We start from the raw sequence: 17,367 nt of genomic DNA on the forward strand, positions 1-17,367 counted from the left end.
TGGAGCCCCCTTCCTGTCGCCCAGAGCCAGCTCTGGTGCCTTGGCTTCATGATTTACCTTTGTCACTGGGGATGGATGTCAGCTCCTCAGTGGCACCCCGGTGCTCCTCACGGCTGGCCTGGCCAGGAGGCTGAGGGGATGCCAGGGGCACAGAGGGAGAGCTGGTCATGTTGCCTGGTTCCAGGAGGAGGAGGGGATGGTCACAGCTGCTATTGTGTGAAGGAGCTGGGGCACGGTGCCCATCAGGGACCTCAAGAATCTGATGAGGAAGGAGAAGAGACTCAGGCCAGGGCCTTCTCAGCCCTGTGACTGCAGTGACCCCCAGGAGACTCCCTGCACCTTTTCTCTTAGCCTCGAGGACAGAAGACTGTCACTTCCTCAAGTCATTTATTCCTTGGCCTACCTTCAGTCTAGGAGAAACTGTTTCTCCCAGAGCACTTTTGTTCTTTCCCCTCGAGGCTTGTTCATCGATGTACAGCCCCATTTATTTGTGTCATGTGATCAGTGCCCCTCTGTGTACGAGTCTCTTGGACACAAAGGTGACTGATACACAGGGTGACATAAGAGGGGTGAGGTACCAGAACAGCACACATGCTATTAAGCCACCGCAGGACAAATGTGCAGATGGTCATCATACACTGGACGCCTATCATCCTCCTTTTTAAACATTTGATGGCATTTGGACCCCAGTGAACTAGTTGTGTGCATGTGTTTGGGGGCATATGAAATCCTACATATACCAATTTAAAAAGCAACCAGAAGCTGGGTGTGGTGGTGTACACCTTTAATGCCAACACTTGGTAGGCAGAGGCAGGTGATTTCTGTGAGTTCAAAACCTGCCTGGTCTACACAGTGAGTTCCAGGATAGCCAGAGCTACCTAGTGAGACCTTGTCTCAAAAAAACAAAAATAAGTAAATAAACAATAATAAATAAAAATCAGCCAGTAGGTAAATAACAAACTGAGGCCTGTACCCATCAGAATTATGTTCATACTGCCCAACTGCCATTCTGTAATTAAACTGTCAGTATAAAAATGTGCCCAAGATTGCAAAAGAGGCAGCTGGTAATTTTGCCTGCAGGACAGGGAAAAGGCTGCATATGGCACCTGGGCACGAAGGGTTGACTGCTGCATGTCACCAGTAGAGGCAGAGGGAGGGGAGTGGTGCCTGAAAGTGAGGTGGCGGGAGCTGAGGCACACGTGGGCAAGGGTGCCCAGTCCTCAGGGACCTGTTGGTGGACAGTTTCCTCCTAGCTAGGGTCTTCCTCTGTGCTCATTTGTCCTCGTGAATCTTGCGTGTCAGCTTTATGGAAGTTAGAACCCCAGTGGAAACAATCTCTGGGCACGTCTGTGAGGCGTTACTTAGGTTAGGTTCACTGAGGTGGGAAGACCCACCATAAATGGGCATGGTGCCATTCCCCAGGCAGGGGTCCCAGACTGAATCAAAAGTACAATCAAACTGGACACAAGCATTCATTTGCTCTCTGCTTCCTGGCCATAGATGTAATGGGAGCTACACAGTGAGACGCTGTCTCAAAACAAATAATAAATACAAATCAGCCAGTGGGTAAATAACCAACTGAGGCCTGTACCCAGTGCCTAATCCAACTGTGTCAGCATAAAAACTGACCCAGAATAAAACCGTCCGTCTCAGCCTCTCCTTACCATATGTGGAAGCTGGAATTGTGAGCAGACAGTCTGTCACAGCAAAGATGAATAACTAACATGCCTGTCCTCACCACGAGGCCTTCCCTAGTGACACCCCCTCCCCTGCTATTCTTGTGCTTAAGTCCATTTGAGACAAATGAACTCCACATGTGTACTTCTGGAAGGTGGTGTTTACAGGTTGTTGCTTACAGCTACAGCCCGAGAACCCCAAAGAGTGACACTGTTATCTCCCCCCTCGCAGGCACAGCCTTCAGTACACTCAGGGCAGCCCCCCACTCACCCTCAGCAGCTCCTCTTCACCCTGCTCCTTCACAAACACTTCTTCCAGCTCCTGGTTGAGCCCCTCCAGGCTTCTGTGCAGGCAAGGGCTGAGTCGCAGGACAGGGGACCCTGGGGGGAAGCTGGGAAGGGGTGCCTAAGGAAAGGCAAATGAAGAATCACATGAAGTCCCCACTAAGCCCAGCCAGTTATCAATTATGACCGAGAGTGATGATCATGTCCATGTAGCTTTCTTCCTCAGAGGGCCTTTCTCCAGGAGCTGGAGCTCCAAGGCATCTTGGGGATGCTGTTAGTGTCCCTGTCTTAATCGCATGTGATTGGGGGGTAGAGGAAAAAGGAGCTAAACACAGTGAGGGGCCCTTCCAATGCAACGTCTCCTGGTCATCCATGTGACCACGAAACATTCATGTGGCTCAGGGCTCCAAGGCTGGCGAGAACTCTCTCCACTATGGAAGTCTGCCAAGAAGGAAGGCAGAAGCGCCTGGTGGTCAGGGAGACAGCATACCCTCACTGTTCCCCGGACGGCGTGGTCCCCTTGGACAGGGGAGCTCCGCTCCTTCTCCTTCCCACTGCGGCTCAGCTTCGTCCTCTGCAGCTGTTGCTTCAACTTGGTGATCTAGCAGCCAGAGATGGAGGAGAAAAGAGTGTGAGGCAAAGGCAAAGTATATTGGTTCCTTCCCCTAGGTGAAGCTGCTGTCCCTGAAGATACAGGAAAGGGACATGGGCGTCAATTTTCTAATCTCAAAACAGCTCAGTGGTGCTACATCCCATGACAATCAGCTCCTCAACTCAGCTGGATCCACTGCTTCTAGACTTGATTTTTTTCAACTGCCATGCATTCCCTAGGTGAATCAGTTTCTAAACAGAAAACATCTAACATCATGGTTATGGATTGTAAGGGACTCTCTTCCACTAAGATCATGGGGTTAGGCATGGAATCGCATGCCTTTAATTCCAGCACTTGAGAGGCAGAGGCTGGTAGATCTCTATGGGTTCCAGGCCAGCCTGGTCTACATAGCAAGCACCAGGACAGTTGGGGGTACACAGAAAGACTCTGTCTCAAAAAAAAATAAAAACAAAAAAGGGCAATGGGTGGTCTCTGTTTTTCTATTTTTAAGAACCCTTTTCAGGAGGCTGGAGAGATGGCTAAGTGATTAAAAACATTTGCCACTTGCTGCTCTTGCTGTGGACCTGAGCTCAATTCCCAGCACCCACATGATGGCTCACAACCATCTGTAACTTAGGTTCCAGGGAATCCAATGCCCTCTTCTGAATGCTGTGGGCACCAGTCATACATTGGTACATAAGACAATACATGCAGGCAAAACATTCATACATTAAAGTATTTCTCAAAGACTTCTTTTTAACTGTGTGCCTGTGTGTGAGTCTGTGTGTGCAGGTGAGTGCAGGTGCTCACAGAGACCAGAAGCACTGGATCCCCCTGGAGCTGGAGTTGCAGACAGGTGGCTGGGGGCTGTCTGACATGGGTGCTGGGAACCGAACGCTGGTCCTTTGTAAGAACAATGCATGATCTTAACTGCTGAGCCGTCTCTCCAAACTGGCTGTTTTTCTTTTTTCCTTTGTTGAGACAAGGTATCATTCTGTGTAGTCCAGACTGGCTTTGAACTCACAACAATCCTCCCTGCCTTAGCCTCCTGAGTATTGGAGTTATAGGCATGTGCCTTCATGCCTGGCTGAAAGTGGCATTTCTGAGGGTCAAAAACAATTTCTCAAATGATACTCTCAAGTACCCCCAAGGCTTTGAGACCAGAAAGCATGGAAATCCAAGCCTTCTCCTCATTTAAAAGAAACAACACTGCAGAAAGATAGCTCTAGAAGGAGGACCGGCCATGTTTCAGGCCGACTCCCAGGCCCTGGAACAATATAGGGTACCACTAACATTTTTCAGTCATCGAGGAACAAGCCTACTGTAACCCCAGCACTTGGGAGGCTGAATCAGAATTTTTAGTTTGAGGCTAGCCTAGGCTATACAGTAATATCCTGCCCTCTCCCCTGCCAAAAAACCCCAAGCCAAACAAATAAGCAAATACTTTGGAATATGATTCCTATCAGACTTTTAATTCTAGGCCTTCAGACCCTGAGCAGGACGCAGAACTATATGAATGGGAGGGAGTTTAATGGAATTCAGAAAGTAGATCTGCTGCTCACTGCCATAAAAGTTGTAAAGAAACCGCATGGTTAAATTGTTTTAGATTTATTTAGTTTATGTGTATGAGTGTTTTGCCTGCATGCATGTTTGCTTAGTGGCTGTGGAGGTCAAAAGAGGACATTGGATTCCCCCAGAACTGGAGTTACTGATGGTTGTATGCTACCATGTGGATACTGGGAACAGAAATAGGGTTCTTGGAAAGAACAAGTCCTCTTAACCTCGGAGCCATCTCTCCAGCCCCTGGAAAATGCTTTGTAATTACAGTGCTGGGGACTGGACCCAGGGCTAAGCAGGCAATCTACCACTGGGCTGCATCTCCTAGCCCAAGAATGTGTTTTTCGACTTGCTACCGTGGATCAATCAGACCATGAAGACCAGGACTCCCCACCCTTCCTGTGCAGAATTTGTTTACTCTGCCAGTCAAGGCTTTACGAACATTTTACGTTTCCACTTGGCCTTACGCTTGCGGTCCAATCACTTTCCATTTTCTCAGTGCTCTGAGCATCAAGGAGGGCAGAAACAGCTTCCCTCTGTGAACGGGTCAGGGATGAGTCCTGGTAAACTGACCTTTCCTTTGGGGCCACCGCGTGACACTTCAGGCAGAGCTGGGTTAGAAGCCTTGGAATCCTAGCCCATAGCTTTCTCTCCTCAGTCTCAATGCCTCGAGCCCTCCTGGGGCAGAGGGAGGGCCAAGACAAAGCATTCAGGAACTTGGGATTATTTTTCTCTTCTTTTAAAAGAAAAGTAGGTGGATGATTAAATAGTAAATGAGGCTGGGAGCTCCTGGTGCCCAGGGGCTTGTCCCCTGCCTTCTTTTCGTCTCTGAATCACTTATGAGAGTCCAACCCCAAAGTAACGAAGGCCAACAACTCTCCCAGTCTGGAGGCTGGAACCATCAGCAGCCACTGGCTGGGTTTTCCCTGGCAAGAGGGTCTGTGGTCCTACAACCAAGCCAATGGAAGGTTGGGAGTCAGCTGAAGAGCCATTCTCTCAGAAGCAGGAGGCAAGAGAGACTGGAAATGTAGCTATCCTCAGGTAGAGCTGTCACACAGTGCCAGAGAGGTCGTGGAGAGAGGGCGGTTACCTCTTTTCGGTGGTCTGTGCTGCCCCAGGATGCGGATCGCTTGTGTATGCAGAAGCTGGCCCGCTCACCTTCTGGCTCCTGCCAGGATAGGGGTGTCTGTAGAAAGACATGCAGTAAGACAGGCAGCTCTGCAGGCAGGAAGCAGCCAGGCGGTTTCCCGGATAGAGGTGGTGACCTATGAAGCCTTCTCACATCTGTTCATCAACCTCGCGGACACACCCAGGCTGCTTTACTCTTCCAGGGAAGGAAAGCCATGTACATGGCCTTATCCCAATTTTTACTCTCCAGGAACCCTTCCCCAAGGTCTAACAGTGTTGACCTCCTCTCTCTTTTATTTTTTTTTATTGTGTGTTTGGTACTGGGTATGGAACCCAGGGCCTTGCATATGCTAGACAAATGTTCTACTACTGAGCTACATCCCCATTCCTCCCTTCCTTATCACGTTTTTTCCCTCCGAGACAGGGTTTCTCTGTGTAGTTTTGGTGTCTGTCCTGGATCTCGCTCTGTAGACCAGGCTGGCCTCGAACTCACAGAGATCCACCTGGCTCTGCCTCCCAAGTGCTGGGATTAAAGGCGTGCGCCACCACCGCCCAGCTCCTTATCACTTTTTTCATGTGTTATACACCTAGTCAGTCTGGGTACACTCCAATGGAAAGGCCAAGTACTGCCTCTCTCCCAAGCCGCTTCAAAAGAGCCCTTATCCTTTATTCTCACTCCCTGTGTGCTAAGCCAAGGCCAAGTGCCTAAGAGCCCATGAAAAACAAGTCACCGGACAGGATTCCAAAGAGGAGCCAGGGTGCCTCTGGATGAAGCAGGTGGCAACTGTGTACCATGGTGCCTCAAGCTCACTTCATCACACAGAGGAAGTGTCGGGAACTCCAAAGTTCTCTTGAACAAGCAAGGAAAAGACAATTTCAAAATATGGAGCCAGAATTCTGAATGGCCCACTCACACCTCCTCCCCACGGGCCTTCCTGGCTCCTCGTGGGGAAGGACTTCCCATTTGCTGCCTTCCTCTCTCTGCTGCATGAAGACAAGGGATCCAAGATGGTGGTGGAGGAGCCCCCTCTAAAAGGGGGAGCTATTGGCTTCAAGCATGAAGCTCAAGAGGCCCAGAGCCCTCCCCATCATTAACATCCTACTTCCATTCCAGGAGAGGGGCCAAGGGGAGGGCTCCAGGGGGACCAATTCCTCTCTGACTACTGTGCACAGGCTGCCAAAAACGCAGGGCCTGGGAACTAGCTCCTCTAAGAGATCTGCTGACCTCCCCCGAGAGGCTGCTGCACACAGAGAGGGGGAGGATCAGGGGAAAACAAGACTCCTCACCACCCAACAGCTGCTAAGAGGAGCTCACTGGGCAGCCTGAGCCAGGACTGCCTTGTGGGACAGCTGCATGCAGAGAAGCTTCTGCAAACGGAGCCTCTGGCCCTTCCTGCCTGCTGCTGCCCATGAGCAGGACCTTTACCAGGGCTGTGTAATCCAGCCCGAGTAAGGCAACTGGCATCACCAGGGAGCGTGTCCTCAGGCCCATTCCCATCGTTCCTCCTTTATGAAAAGGGCAGCCAGGAATGTAGCATGTGCCCAAAGCCCTCAGGTGATGCTGGCTCTTACAGTCTCTGGGAACCAAGTAGCTGATCTCCTTCCAGATGTCCATGTCTCCTAGACCAGGGTGTCTGACTTCAGAAGAGCTGCACGGGCTGACAGGGAACATAGCCCATTTCCCCCTCAGCTGCTAGGATTCTGCAGACACCCGCATGCCCTCCTTTCCTGGTATGCCTAAGCCAAGCTGGCAGATCACCAGTGCTGCTAGCACAGCTGAGTCCCCCACATCCCTGTCACCCCTGGAAAAGGAGCAAAGAGTACAGAGGAGAGAGGAGGCAAACCCAGAGGACGACACTCACTCCTGGCCTCTGAGAGGCGGGTGGTGAAAGACGAAACACCTGGGGTCAGCTTGCAGCTGGCTGCTAACACCTCTTCAAATGCTTCAACCACCTTCTTCTAGGAGAGGTGAAGGAGCAAAAGGGAAGTGTGGGCTGGCCTAAGAGTGGAGGAGGGATGTGAAAACGCCTGGCAGCTGGGATCGTCTCCTCTCCTGCTCCACTTCCCGCCTCTCTCTCCTCAGCACCAACCGCTGCCCACTCTGTGTAGATGGAATGCTAAGGGCATCACTTTTTCTCAACATCTACTACCATCTGCCCAAGGGGATCATCACCCCACCCCTCATGCAGACAAACCCATCTTTCCCTCTCCTTTTCTGTCCCTCACCTACTGGTCTCTAAGCCTCTTCCCACTTAAGACGGGGTGCCTGACGGCCACCCCTAGCCTTGCCAGTGTCCTTGTAAGAGGGGGCTGAAGGAGCTGGTGCATGCTGAGAGGATGCAGCAATGTGACCACTGAAGCAGGGACTAGAGCAAGGTGCTGTAAGGTAAGACAGCCACTAGAGAGCCAGGCACGCCTTTGATCCCCGCCCCTGGGAGGCAGAGCCAGGCGGATCTCCGTGAGTTCGAGGCCAGCCTGGTCTACAGAGCGAGATCCAGAACAGGCACCAAAACTACACACAGGAACCCTGTCTCAAAAAACAAACAAACAAACAAAACAAAAACAAACAAACAAACAAAAAGCCACTGGATGCTAGAAGAGGCAAGGAGGAAACCCCCGCCCCCAAGAGCATGGCATCCTGAACCAGATGTCATGCACCTGCACCAGCACTTGGGAGGCTGAGGCTATCGGACTACTGTTTTCAAGGCCAGCCTGGGCTACACAATGAGTTCAAGGCCAACCTTCCATAGTAAGGACCCTACCACAAAAAAAATAAAAGAAAAACAGCTTCTGAGAGCAATTGGCCACGCCAATACTTCCATGTCGAGTCACTACAACTGAACTTGGAGACTTCCCAAATCTAAAACCCTGAGGGAATACACATCTGCTGTCTTAGGCCATGAAGCCTGGAGTAACTGCCAGGCACCCCAAGAACATAACACACCAGGGACGCCTGACCTCCAAGCTGCTTCCAGGCTGCTGTGAGTACGGTCAAGCCTAGCTTGTATCACAGTCTAGCTTTCTGCCTCTCTAACTGCAGTAGGTATGGCGGGGGGGGGGGGGGGGGGAGGCACGACGACACTCCTTCCTGAGCCTCACTACAAAGGTCTAGATCATGGTCTCCTTAGGGAACAATAAAGTCACCGCTCAGACCCATCTCAAGGGGGTCAGTCACCAGGTAGGGTCAGGCCAAGCTGTGGGACAGCAGTGGTGAGTGGTCACTCTAGCCGCTTTGAATAAAGGAGAGTCTAAGGCGTAGAAGACCCCAAAGCCATGCTTGTCAGGGGCCTCAAGCACTAGAATGGACTTACTCCACACCCTGGCGAAGGAAGCAACTGGGTAGGAGTAAGCTGACTTACGAACCGTGAGTGGAGCAGCCAGCTGTGGAGCATCCAGCTGTGCAGCTGCTCAGACTGTACAGAACTGGACATGCATGGGTAGAGTATGAATGCCTTGCCAGGGATTCTAAGATTCCAGAGTGATATGCGGAGGGAGAGATGGACAAGGAAGTGGAAGACAGCTTCCCAAGGAGCTAACAGGGCAACAAAAGGAAGTCGGATGGAATCCTCCACACTAGAATGTCTTTTTTTTTTCTTCGAGACAGGGTTTTTTCTGTGTAGTCCTGGCTGTCCTGGGTCTCACTCTGTAGAACAGGCTGGCCTTGAACTCACAGAGATCCGCCTGGCTCGGCCTCCTGAATGCTGGGATTAAAGATGTGAGCCACCGCCGCTAAGTTTCTACCTGGAGGTCACGACCAGACGGGGAAGAGTCCAGGCTCTCAATGTCTCCAATGCTCCTGAGCATACTCTGATTGCAGAGCTGGGCTGAGTCTTAAGAACGTTACCCACTGTATCTGTTAGAAATAGAGCAGCATGGGACCTGGCTGGGGAGCCATAGGACAAGCTCAGTTCAGCAAGGAGCCAGTCCCTCGGGACTCTGGCCAAACAAAGAGGCTCTGAGGGTAGTCCACTGGCCAGTACCGAGAACTCTGGCTGCAGGTGGCCAAAGCCACCATTGCTAACTCAACAGTGACTAGACGACCCTCAGATTTTCCATCATGACTCCATTTTCAAGTATTTGCTGTATTGTCAAACCATGTCCTGAACCACTGGTCCCGGTCGCTAGTTTGGAAAACAGGCTCTGTGCCCAAGCTCTCACACCCAAAAAGAAAAAGTTGTTAAAAGCCTGTGATGGTCATGCTGAATTACGTGCCATCAGTCAGCACTGAGGTAATAGCTCAGGGGAAGGGAAGACCCCTCGGTCCCACCCCTGCCGCCACAGGTGGGAAAAAGACAGAAAGGAGGTCCTCTCCAACCAGTAAGCTGCCTCCACCTCTGGCCTTTGGGATGCTCTATGATGTCTGTTAAGGACTTATGGACTTATGCTACCACCCCCCCACCCCCCCACCCCCCCACTCCCGCCCCAAACGATAAGTCAGAGGTCCATGTGGGGAGGAGAATCACAAGGGCTTTCCTATCTTACCAATGAGTGAAGCAGAAATGGGGAAATGGGGATGCAGGGAAGCAGAGTGTGGGTGGAGCCAGGCAGGGCAGGTACCCAAGGTCCCTTCTGTGGGCAGGATGCCACCAGCTGGGGACTTGGCTCAAACAGCCATCCCAGCTGTGGTAAGCCCACTTCCCCCTCCAGGAGAGTACAAGGCTTAGATGCTTTGCACAGAACGAAGGGAGAGAGGTGACCACAGGATGTGCTGCCATCGCTGGCCCTGGGCTGGGCCCAGTCACTGGGAGAGCCCGACTCAAAAGCACTTGGTGGCCAGCTCTGGGTCACCAAATGGCCTGGGGGAAGGGTGGGTCACTTCGGAGAAATCACACTCAAAGGCCACACTCAAAACCACACCCAGGCCATCCTGAAAACCTCCTCTCAGACACAGGACTTCCCACAGAAGATGGAGGCGCCACAGGGGTAGGACTGGGGGAGTAACTTCCTTCTCTGGAAGTTAATGCTGGGGACACCTGTTCACACCTTGCACATCGTTCCTCCAGGCTCAAAACACGCTGGGCTTGTTTTAGGTATAGCTCAGGAGCAGAGCATTTGGCTAGCCAGTGCTGGCCCTGGGTTCCATTCTCAACACTGCAAAAGACACGAAGCAGTACTTCCCGAGTACCCCTCCCCAGTTGTCACGATCACTCTCCTTCCTTCTTCCTAGAATAGCTGTTTCCCCAGATGAGACCCTCCTATCTTCCATTTGTTCCTCTGGCCTCAACTATGTGAGGATCCCATGTGGATCTATGGCTGCCCGAGGACTGGCTTCCTACTTGACTGAAGGCACCCAGCATGGCCAGGAAGGGGAGTCTGAGGTTGCTGACGACATTACCACAGACTCGGGTGCTGAGAGCTTTCAATCACCTTCTGCCCCGCGCAGAGGCCCGGGGTACACAGCACACCCAGCTCTCTAATGGCAGGTGGTGTGTGTCTGGGGCCTCGGTGCTGACACTGGCTTGGAATGAGCAAGGTCCCTGGTCCTTCTAGGGATTTTCTGGGAAGGTGCTGCTTAGCCTCAGCCATAACTGAAAAGCATGTCCCTGGGAGTGTCAGGTAGGATACAGACTCCAACAAAAGGGGTCTAGGCACCCAAGAGAGCGGTAACAAGTACCTGCCAGTTACGCTGAACGAATCAGACCACGACACGCTCCACTGCCGTGGCTAGGAGAGAAGGGGCACAAGTAGAGAAGGGTAGGGCCAGCTGGCTTGCTCAAAGCAACTGAGAAAGCTCTGGCATCCACCATGTCCGATGGCTGAAAAGCTTTTAACGAGCTCAGGACGCAACTCAGTGGTACGGGACAAGCACTTGCCTTGCACACTCGAGGCCCTGGGCTCCATCTCCAGCATCACAAAATTTAACCAACCAACCAACTAACTAATTAACTAACTAACTAACTACATAAGCTTTCAAAGACCTTAATAGATCTAGCCTCCGTCCTCCTCTTTTTCTTTCCCCATACTCCCTGAAAATGTCTTCTTTATCTGTCCTTTCTGGGTGATCTCTTGCTGTTTAGAAAGGAGGTACAAGGTCTTCTGGGGAGATGGCAATTGAGTCTAAGACTTTTACAGTGTAATGCCAGTGCTAAAAACGGCAGCTTGTGCCAGGCCAGGGGCCTCCAGCAGGAATTTGAGTGGAGCCCAAACCTAGAAGCAGAAAATTCCCTCAAGAGCAGGACTGGAAGACGGGCAGAGCGCATACTTGGGGTTGGATGCTTTATGCTGATCAGAATTCTCCCACCTCTTGCCTGCAGCCACAATATTGACAGGTTGCTAAGAGTTCCTCGAGGGCTGGAGCCCATCCCAGGGAAGAAGAAAGCTGGAGGGCTGGGCCTTGCCAGACCCATGGAGGCACATCGCTGACCTCTGTCTTGCTGTGGCAAGAAGCCCAGACTTGTTATATAAAAGATCTGGCCTGCAGCTGGAGCTGAAGCAAAAACATGCAGTTGAGAACCCAGGCCGCTCCACTTGGCCAGAGGATGCCTGAGGCCAGGCCTGCCGAAGGGTGACAAGGAGAAAGCTATGTGAGGAGTGGGATGGTCGCTTTGCAGGAGGCTGGCAAACAGGAAGTGACAGGGGTAGGGATAAGTGGGCCGCACAACTGCCTGATGTCTAACAAAGGATGCTCATGAGTCTACCTACTAGAAGCAACCTCAAGTCCCACTCCTGCAGGAAGCCCTCCCTGATTAAGTACATTCTCTGGCCTGAGTCAAGGAAAAGGAGTGTGTCCTCATAGGCCCACAAGAGAGAACCTTGTTAAAAGGATAAAGAGAGATCAGAGCTGGGCTCCCAGGAGGGTGCCCACTCCTCTCCCTGCCCCTTCCCCCTGCACATCTAAAGAGGACTGTTGGTGTCACCTCACTAGCTTAAACTTGTTTCAGTTATTTCCGGTGCGACATGGGGCATTTCCGGGAGAATCTTGCTCCTCCAAACTCTGCAAGACACTCACCCCATGACAACCCTTGGCTGTTCACTGGCCTTTCAGGGAACTGGAAACCAGGCTCAAAGAAACCAAATCTTGTTCCCATTGAAAAAGAGTGAGCATTCAAACATTCATTAATAATATTTGAAAATGGATCTCATAAAAAAGGAACCAATGGGATGTGCTGAGAAGGAGGCAGAGTGAGCTGCATGGGAAGGAGGGTCTACATCTCTTGGCCATCATGTATGTGGGCAGGACAGGTACACTCCACATGCAAAGGAAGAGCTGCCTCGCTCCTTCTGGTCCTGTTACCCAGAATGGAGGGCCGAGGTGAGCTGGGTGTTCTTTCCTACATTTCCACCTACTGAAGACCAACTCAGCTGTTTGGACGTTGAGCAGGACTCAGCCTAAGCTGCCCCCAACGGGAGCCTTACTCTCACCAAATTAACTGCTAAGAAGACTGACGTCCTGAGTCAGACTAGGAAATATCTTTGGGTGACTTCCAGATGGGATGGCTTCTTGCTCAGGCTAACACGGTCTTATCCAAAAGATGGACACACAGATGGAGGTCCCTTCCAAGGGCAGGACTCTTCATGAAAACACAGGAGAGAAAGCTAGGCTCTGCAGGACTCGGATGGGTGCCCGGGAGGCCTAGCCTGGCTGCTAGCAAGGGGCAGTTCCTCCCAAGAACGCCTTACTCCTATTGCTCCAATCGGGTCGAGCCTGGCTCAACACCTCTTTGTCCACTTCCTCGGCTGCCTGGGGGAATGCACACTGGACTGAATGTTGGCTTTAGTGTAACTTCAGGAAGGCAAATTTCATCTTAAAAATCCCGAATTCCAGAGTTGGCTGTGGAGTCCCCACATGTAAACGCTGAAAACCCCAGCTTGACGTCTCTCTTCCCCAGGCAGAAGGAATGCAAACTCTTTTTCATCTACATTTACAAAGAAAAACAACAGCAATAACAACAAAACCCCTGGTAAACAGTAGAGGATGAAGAGCGTCCATGAACAACCAAAACCCAGGACAAGTCATTTCAATGACAGAACTCGTGAGTGATGGACCAGAGGCCCCCTCAGCCAGCCCTCCTCTCTCTCCCTCCTGATCCCGTTAGGAGACAGCTGCATTACCTGGGTGGCCTTGTCATTGGTACAGCAGGTGAAGGCCCCATCGGCATCTCGTGGCCACTGGCCCAGAAGGTAGGAACTGAGGACGGTGTCCAGGGAGAATGTACGTCGGACCTGGGGTGGCTGAGGCCTCCACACTGACTTTTCTGGGGCCACCGAACATGGGACACTGGCTGAAAGAGAGCACAGCCCGCAACGCCTTGACATCAGCATGGAGGACGGAGTCCTGGTAACCAGCCTCCTCTCTGGCAGGACACCTCACCTGCCGGCCATGTCTTCACTCCTCCCCTCCCCCACAAATAATTCAAAGCAGCAAAGGCACATCCTGTCTGACAAGCTTTCCTGACTTCACTTTAGCACTGGGAATGATTTTCACCAGTTCACACTGGAATTAGGGGTTACTTTTTTTTCTTTTCTGTTTGTTTTTTTTTTAATACAGGGTTTCTCTGTGTAACAATCCTGGCTGTCCTGGATCTCGCTCTGTAGACCATGCTGGCCTCAAACTCACCGAGATCCACCTGCCTCTACTTCCCAAATGCCGGGGGTTAAAGGCATGTGCCACCATGTCTGGCTTTAGAAGTAATTTTAGACTCTAAGCCCAGAGCTCCCAAGTCTCCACACCAAGACTCCTTGGAGGAACTCTGTTTCCCAGCCTCAGAGGGAACCCCATGTTCACAAAATCCAAGCTTTCTTCTCCCTTTCTAATTTTCTGCCCTCCTTCCTCCCTCCTGTATCCATTTTTGAAGCTTCTACTCTGCACAAACTTGGCTCAATTCATTAAAAAAAAAAAAATTTTTTTTTCCCCTGGAGCCGAGGACTGAACCCAGGGCCTTGTGCTTGTTAGGCAAGCGCTCTACCACTGAGCTAAATCCCCAACCCCAAAATTTCTTTTCTTCTTTTTGTGCTGCTGTGGACTGGATCCAGAACCTTATATAGGCTAAGCAAGGATTCTACCACCCAACTGTATTCCACAACTCCATTTTCCCCCCTGTTTTTTTGAGATAGGATCTTGCTACATTGCCCAGATAGCCTTGAACTGACTGCATAGCTCAGGCCCACCCTGAACTTGTAATCCTTATGTCTCTGTTTCCCCAATAGCCGGGATCATAGGTGTGCACTCCATGCCCAGCACGAAGGAGTCTTCCTATTTCCTCCAGTCCAGGCAGCTCCAGGAGAGCGAGGGGACTGGCATGGAAAGAATCACAGAACTCCTAGAAGAGGAGTCCAGTTGAGGAAACTCTCCAAGTCTGCAGGTCCTTTCCTCCCCCTTCTCTGCCTCTTATCTGAGTGGTAAAAACAAAAACAAGGCAATTATGAATGCATTCATTTCATTTTATGTTGGCTAAAGATTTCTGGGAGAAATTAAAAGTTGAAGCTGTTTTTAAAACGTAAGGGTTTTTGGAATCATCTGGAAGTTTCAGTGATCTGGGTTGACCCTGTTTTCCATGGCCACGTTCAAAACATTCCACTATCTGCAGATCTACAAAGACTCTCCTTTAAACAGAACAAAATGCTTTCGCATCTGTAGTAATCCCTTGGTAATTTATGTGTATATTCAGCACAGCAGAAAGAACTGGGAACTGTAGGTATAAATAGACTCCAAGAGGTTTATATTAAAGAGACAAAAAGATTGGCAGTTCCTCAAAAAATTAAACAGAGGAGTCCCTGAGGGTTCAGAAATTCTACCTCTAGGTACAGACTCCCCTCAAAACAAAACAAACAGCAACAACAAAACAAATGTGAAAGCAGAGATTTTTAAAGTTATTCATACACCCATGATCACAGTAGCATCTATTATAACAGTACGGGAATAACACTGACGTTGCAAGGTGAAACAATCCAGACACATACAGGCGGGCAAGTGTCGGATGATTCCATCTTCATGAGGCAAAGCCACGGGGACAAGAAGGAGGCAGAGGTGACCATGGGCACAGGAGGAGGGGGAATGGAAGCTACTGTTAATAAATACCAACTGTCTGGGATGATTAAAAAAAAAAATTCTAGAAATGATGTGGTGATGGCTACACTGTAAATGTACTCATGCCACTGAATCATAAACTCACGATGCTTAAAGTGGTAAATTTTACATCATTTATGTTGCCACAGTTTAAAAAAAAAGATACTAACGGTGTCATAGCCCCCAAATTAATTTAAATATATATATATTGAAAAGCTGTAATCAGTATAAAATATACTATACTATATTATATTTGCCTTATTCCAGCCATTATAAAATCCCAATTCAAGTATCAATGATCTACATATTTGCCATTTTTAAAGACTGTATGGTGTCAAGCAGTAACTTGTTCAATCATTCCTATATTACTGAACACTTTGTCTCCTCTCTCATATGGAGAGCGTCAGTGCTAGTGCATTGCCAGCCTTTCTTCTTAGTTTTTAATTTAACCTTTGTCATATTTCTAGGTCATCTCCCTTGGTCAGCAAGTAAATACTCCCTTAGAAGAACTTAAAATGACTTTGAATGACAAAGATGTAAGTATGAACTGTCGAAAAGTCAAGAAATATATAAATCAAACCAGCAAAACAAAATACAAAAACAAAACAAAACCTCAACCTCATCACCCAGAGATAATCACTGTCAATATGTGGGTATGGTGGTGCACACCTTGAATCCCACCACTCTGGAGGCAGATCTCTTGAGTTTGAGGCCAGCCTGATCTACACAATGAGTTCTAGGCTAGCCAGGGCTACATAGAAAGACCCTGTCTTAAAAAAAAATACATACATACATACATATATATATATATATATATATATATATATATATATAATCCTTACCTTCTGAATATGGATACACATACATTTTAAAAATTGAAAAATGGGCTGGGCACCAGGAAGTGGTCATGCACGCCTTAAATCCCACCCCTTGGGAGGCAGGGGCAAGCTAATCTTTGTGAGTTTGAGGCCAGCCTGGTCTACAGAGTAAGTTCTAGGATAGCCAGGGCTACATGGTAAAACTGTCTCAAAATAATAAATAAATAATGATTAATTAATTAATAATGGAAGCACATCATAATACTGTTTGGCTGTGTTTCTACCTCCTTTCCAAAGGAAACCAATATGACTATAGCATACTTTTGCAGGGAGGTTGGTTTTTTTGTTCGTTTGTGTTTTCAAAACAGGGTTTCTCTGTGTAACAGCCCTGGCTGTCCTGGAACTGGCCAGGCTGGCCTCGAACTCAGAGCTCTGCCTGCTTCTGCCTTCTAAGTCCTGGGATTAAAGGGGTGCATCACCACCGCCCAGCATCTTTGGCTTTTTGAACTGTTCTCTTGATATAGTCTATTCAGGCTTTAAACGTGCACTCCTCCCGGCCCCTCCTCCTAAGGGTTAGGATTATAGGTCTGCACCACCAGGCCTGGCCATACAATATTTTAAATGATCATAACATCTCTACACTAAAATTCTCCAAGGCCCCTTTCAAAGCTGGAAGTCAGGAGCTAGCAAGATGACTCAGAGGGGAAAGGCACCCAAAGCCAAGCCTAAAGACCTAAGTTTGATGCCCAGGACTCGGTGGTGGAAAGAAAGAACCAGCTCCTGAAAGTTGTCCAGGTTGTCCTCTGACCTCCACTCTCATGCCATGGCTGTGCATGTGTGCAAGACACATATACAACACACACACACACACACACACACACACGATGTCAAAAAAAAAAAAAAAAAAAAAAAGCCGGGTGTCAAAGGCCCCGTGATGTGACCCACTCACTGGTCCTGCGCATGTCACTCCCTTCTCTACATCCCAGAGAGGGCACACTCTCACACTGTACCCTTTCCCACCACTGACCAAGCCTTCTCTCCTCGGCCTGGTGTTGAAATCTGAGCTATTTGCCAGGCCAGCCTAACTGCCTCCACCTCCTCCCCAGCCTCCAGATCCTGGGAATCCCCTGCAAGGAGTGTCTCGGAATGTCTCGGTTTGCTCGGTATACTTTGTCCTCCTCTTGTACTTACTGTTCTCTCTTGGGTCGCAGGTATTTGTGACCCCTAGATAATGAATAGCCAGTGAGGTCAGGCTCTGATTTGTCTTTGTAGCCCCCAGTGTCTACGGCATAGAGCTGGCAGTTG

General features: G+C 49.8%; 1 protein-coding gene across 1 annotated transcript in view; it reads right to left on the reverse strand.

The window, feature by feature from the left end:
• Fam117a (family with sequence similarity 117 member A) overlaps positions 1–17,367 on the reverse strand; it is a 44,278-nt gene that overhangs the window by 4,024 nt on the left and 22,887 nt on the right. The window contains exons 2-6 of the mRNA XM_028868992.2: positions 13,291–13,460; positions 5,201–5,296; positions 2,452–2,562; positions 1,948–2,082; positions 58–259 (exon numbers count right to left, since the gene is read on the reverse strand). Coding sequence (XP_028724825.1) covers positions 58–259; positions 1,948–2,082; positions 2,452–2,562; positions 5,201–5,296; positions 13,291–13,460 — 714 coding nt within the window. The remainder of the gene's footprint in view (positions 1–57; positions 260–1,947; positions 2,083–2,451; positions 2,563–5,200; positions 5,297–13,290; positions 13,461–17,367) is intronic.

Source organism: Peromyscus leucopus, chromosome 8b, assembly GCF_004664715.2.
Source record: "Peromyscus leucopus breed LL Stock chromosome 8b, UCI_PerLeu_2.1, whole genome shotgun sequence".
In the NCBI taxonomy this organism is placed as follows: domain Eukaryota; kingdom Metazoa; phylum Chordata; class Mammalia; order Rodentia; family Cricetidae; genus Peromyscus; species Peromyscus leucopus.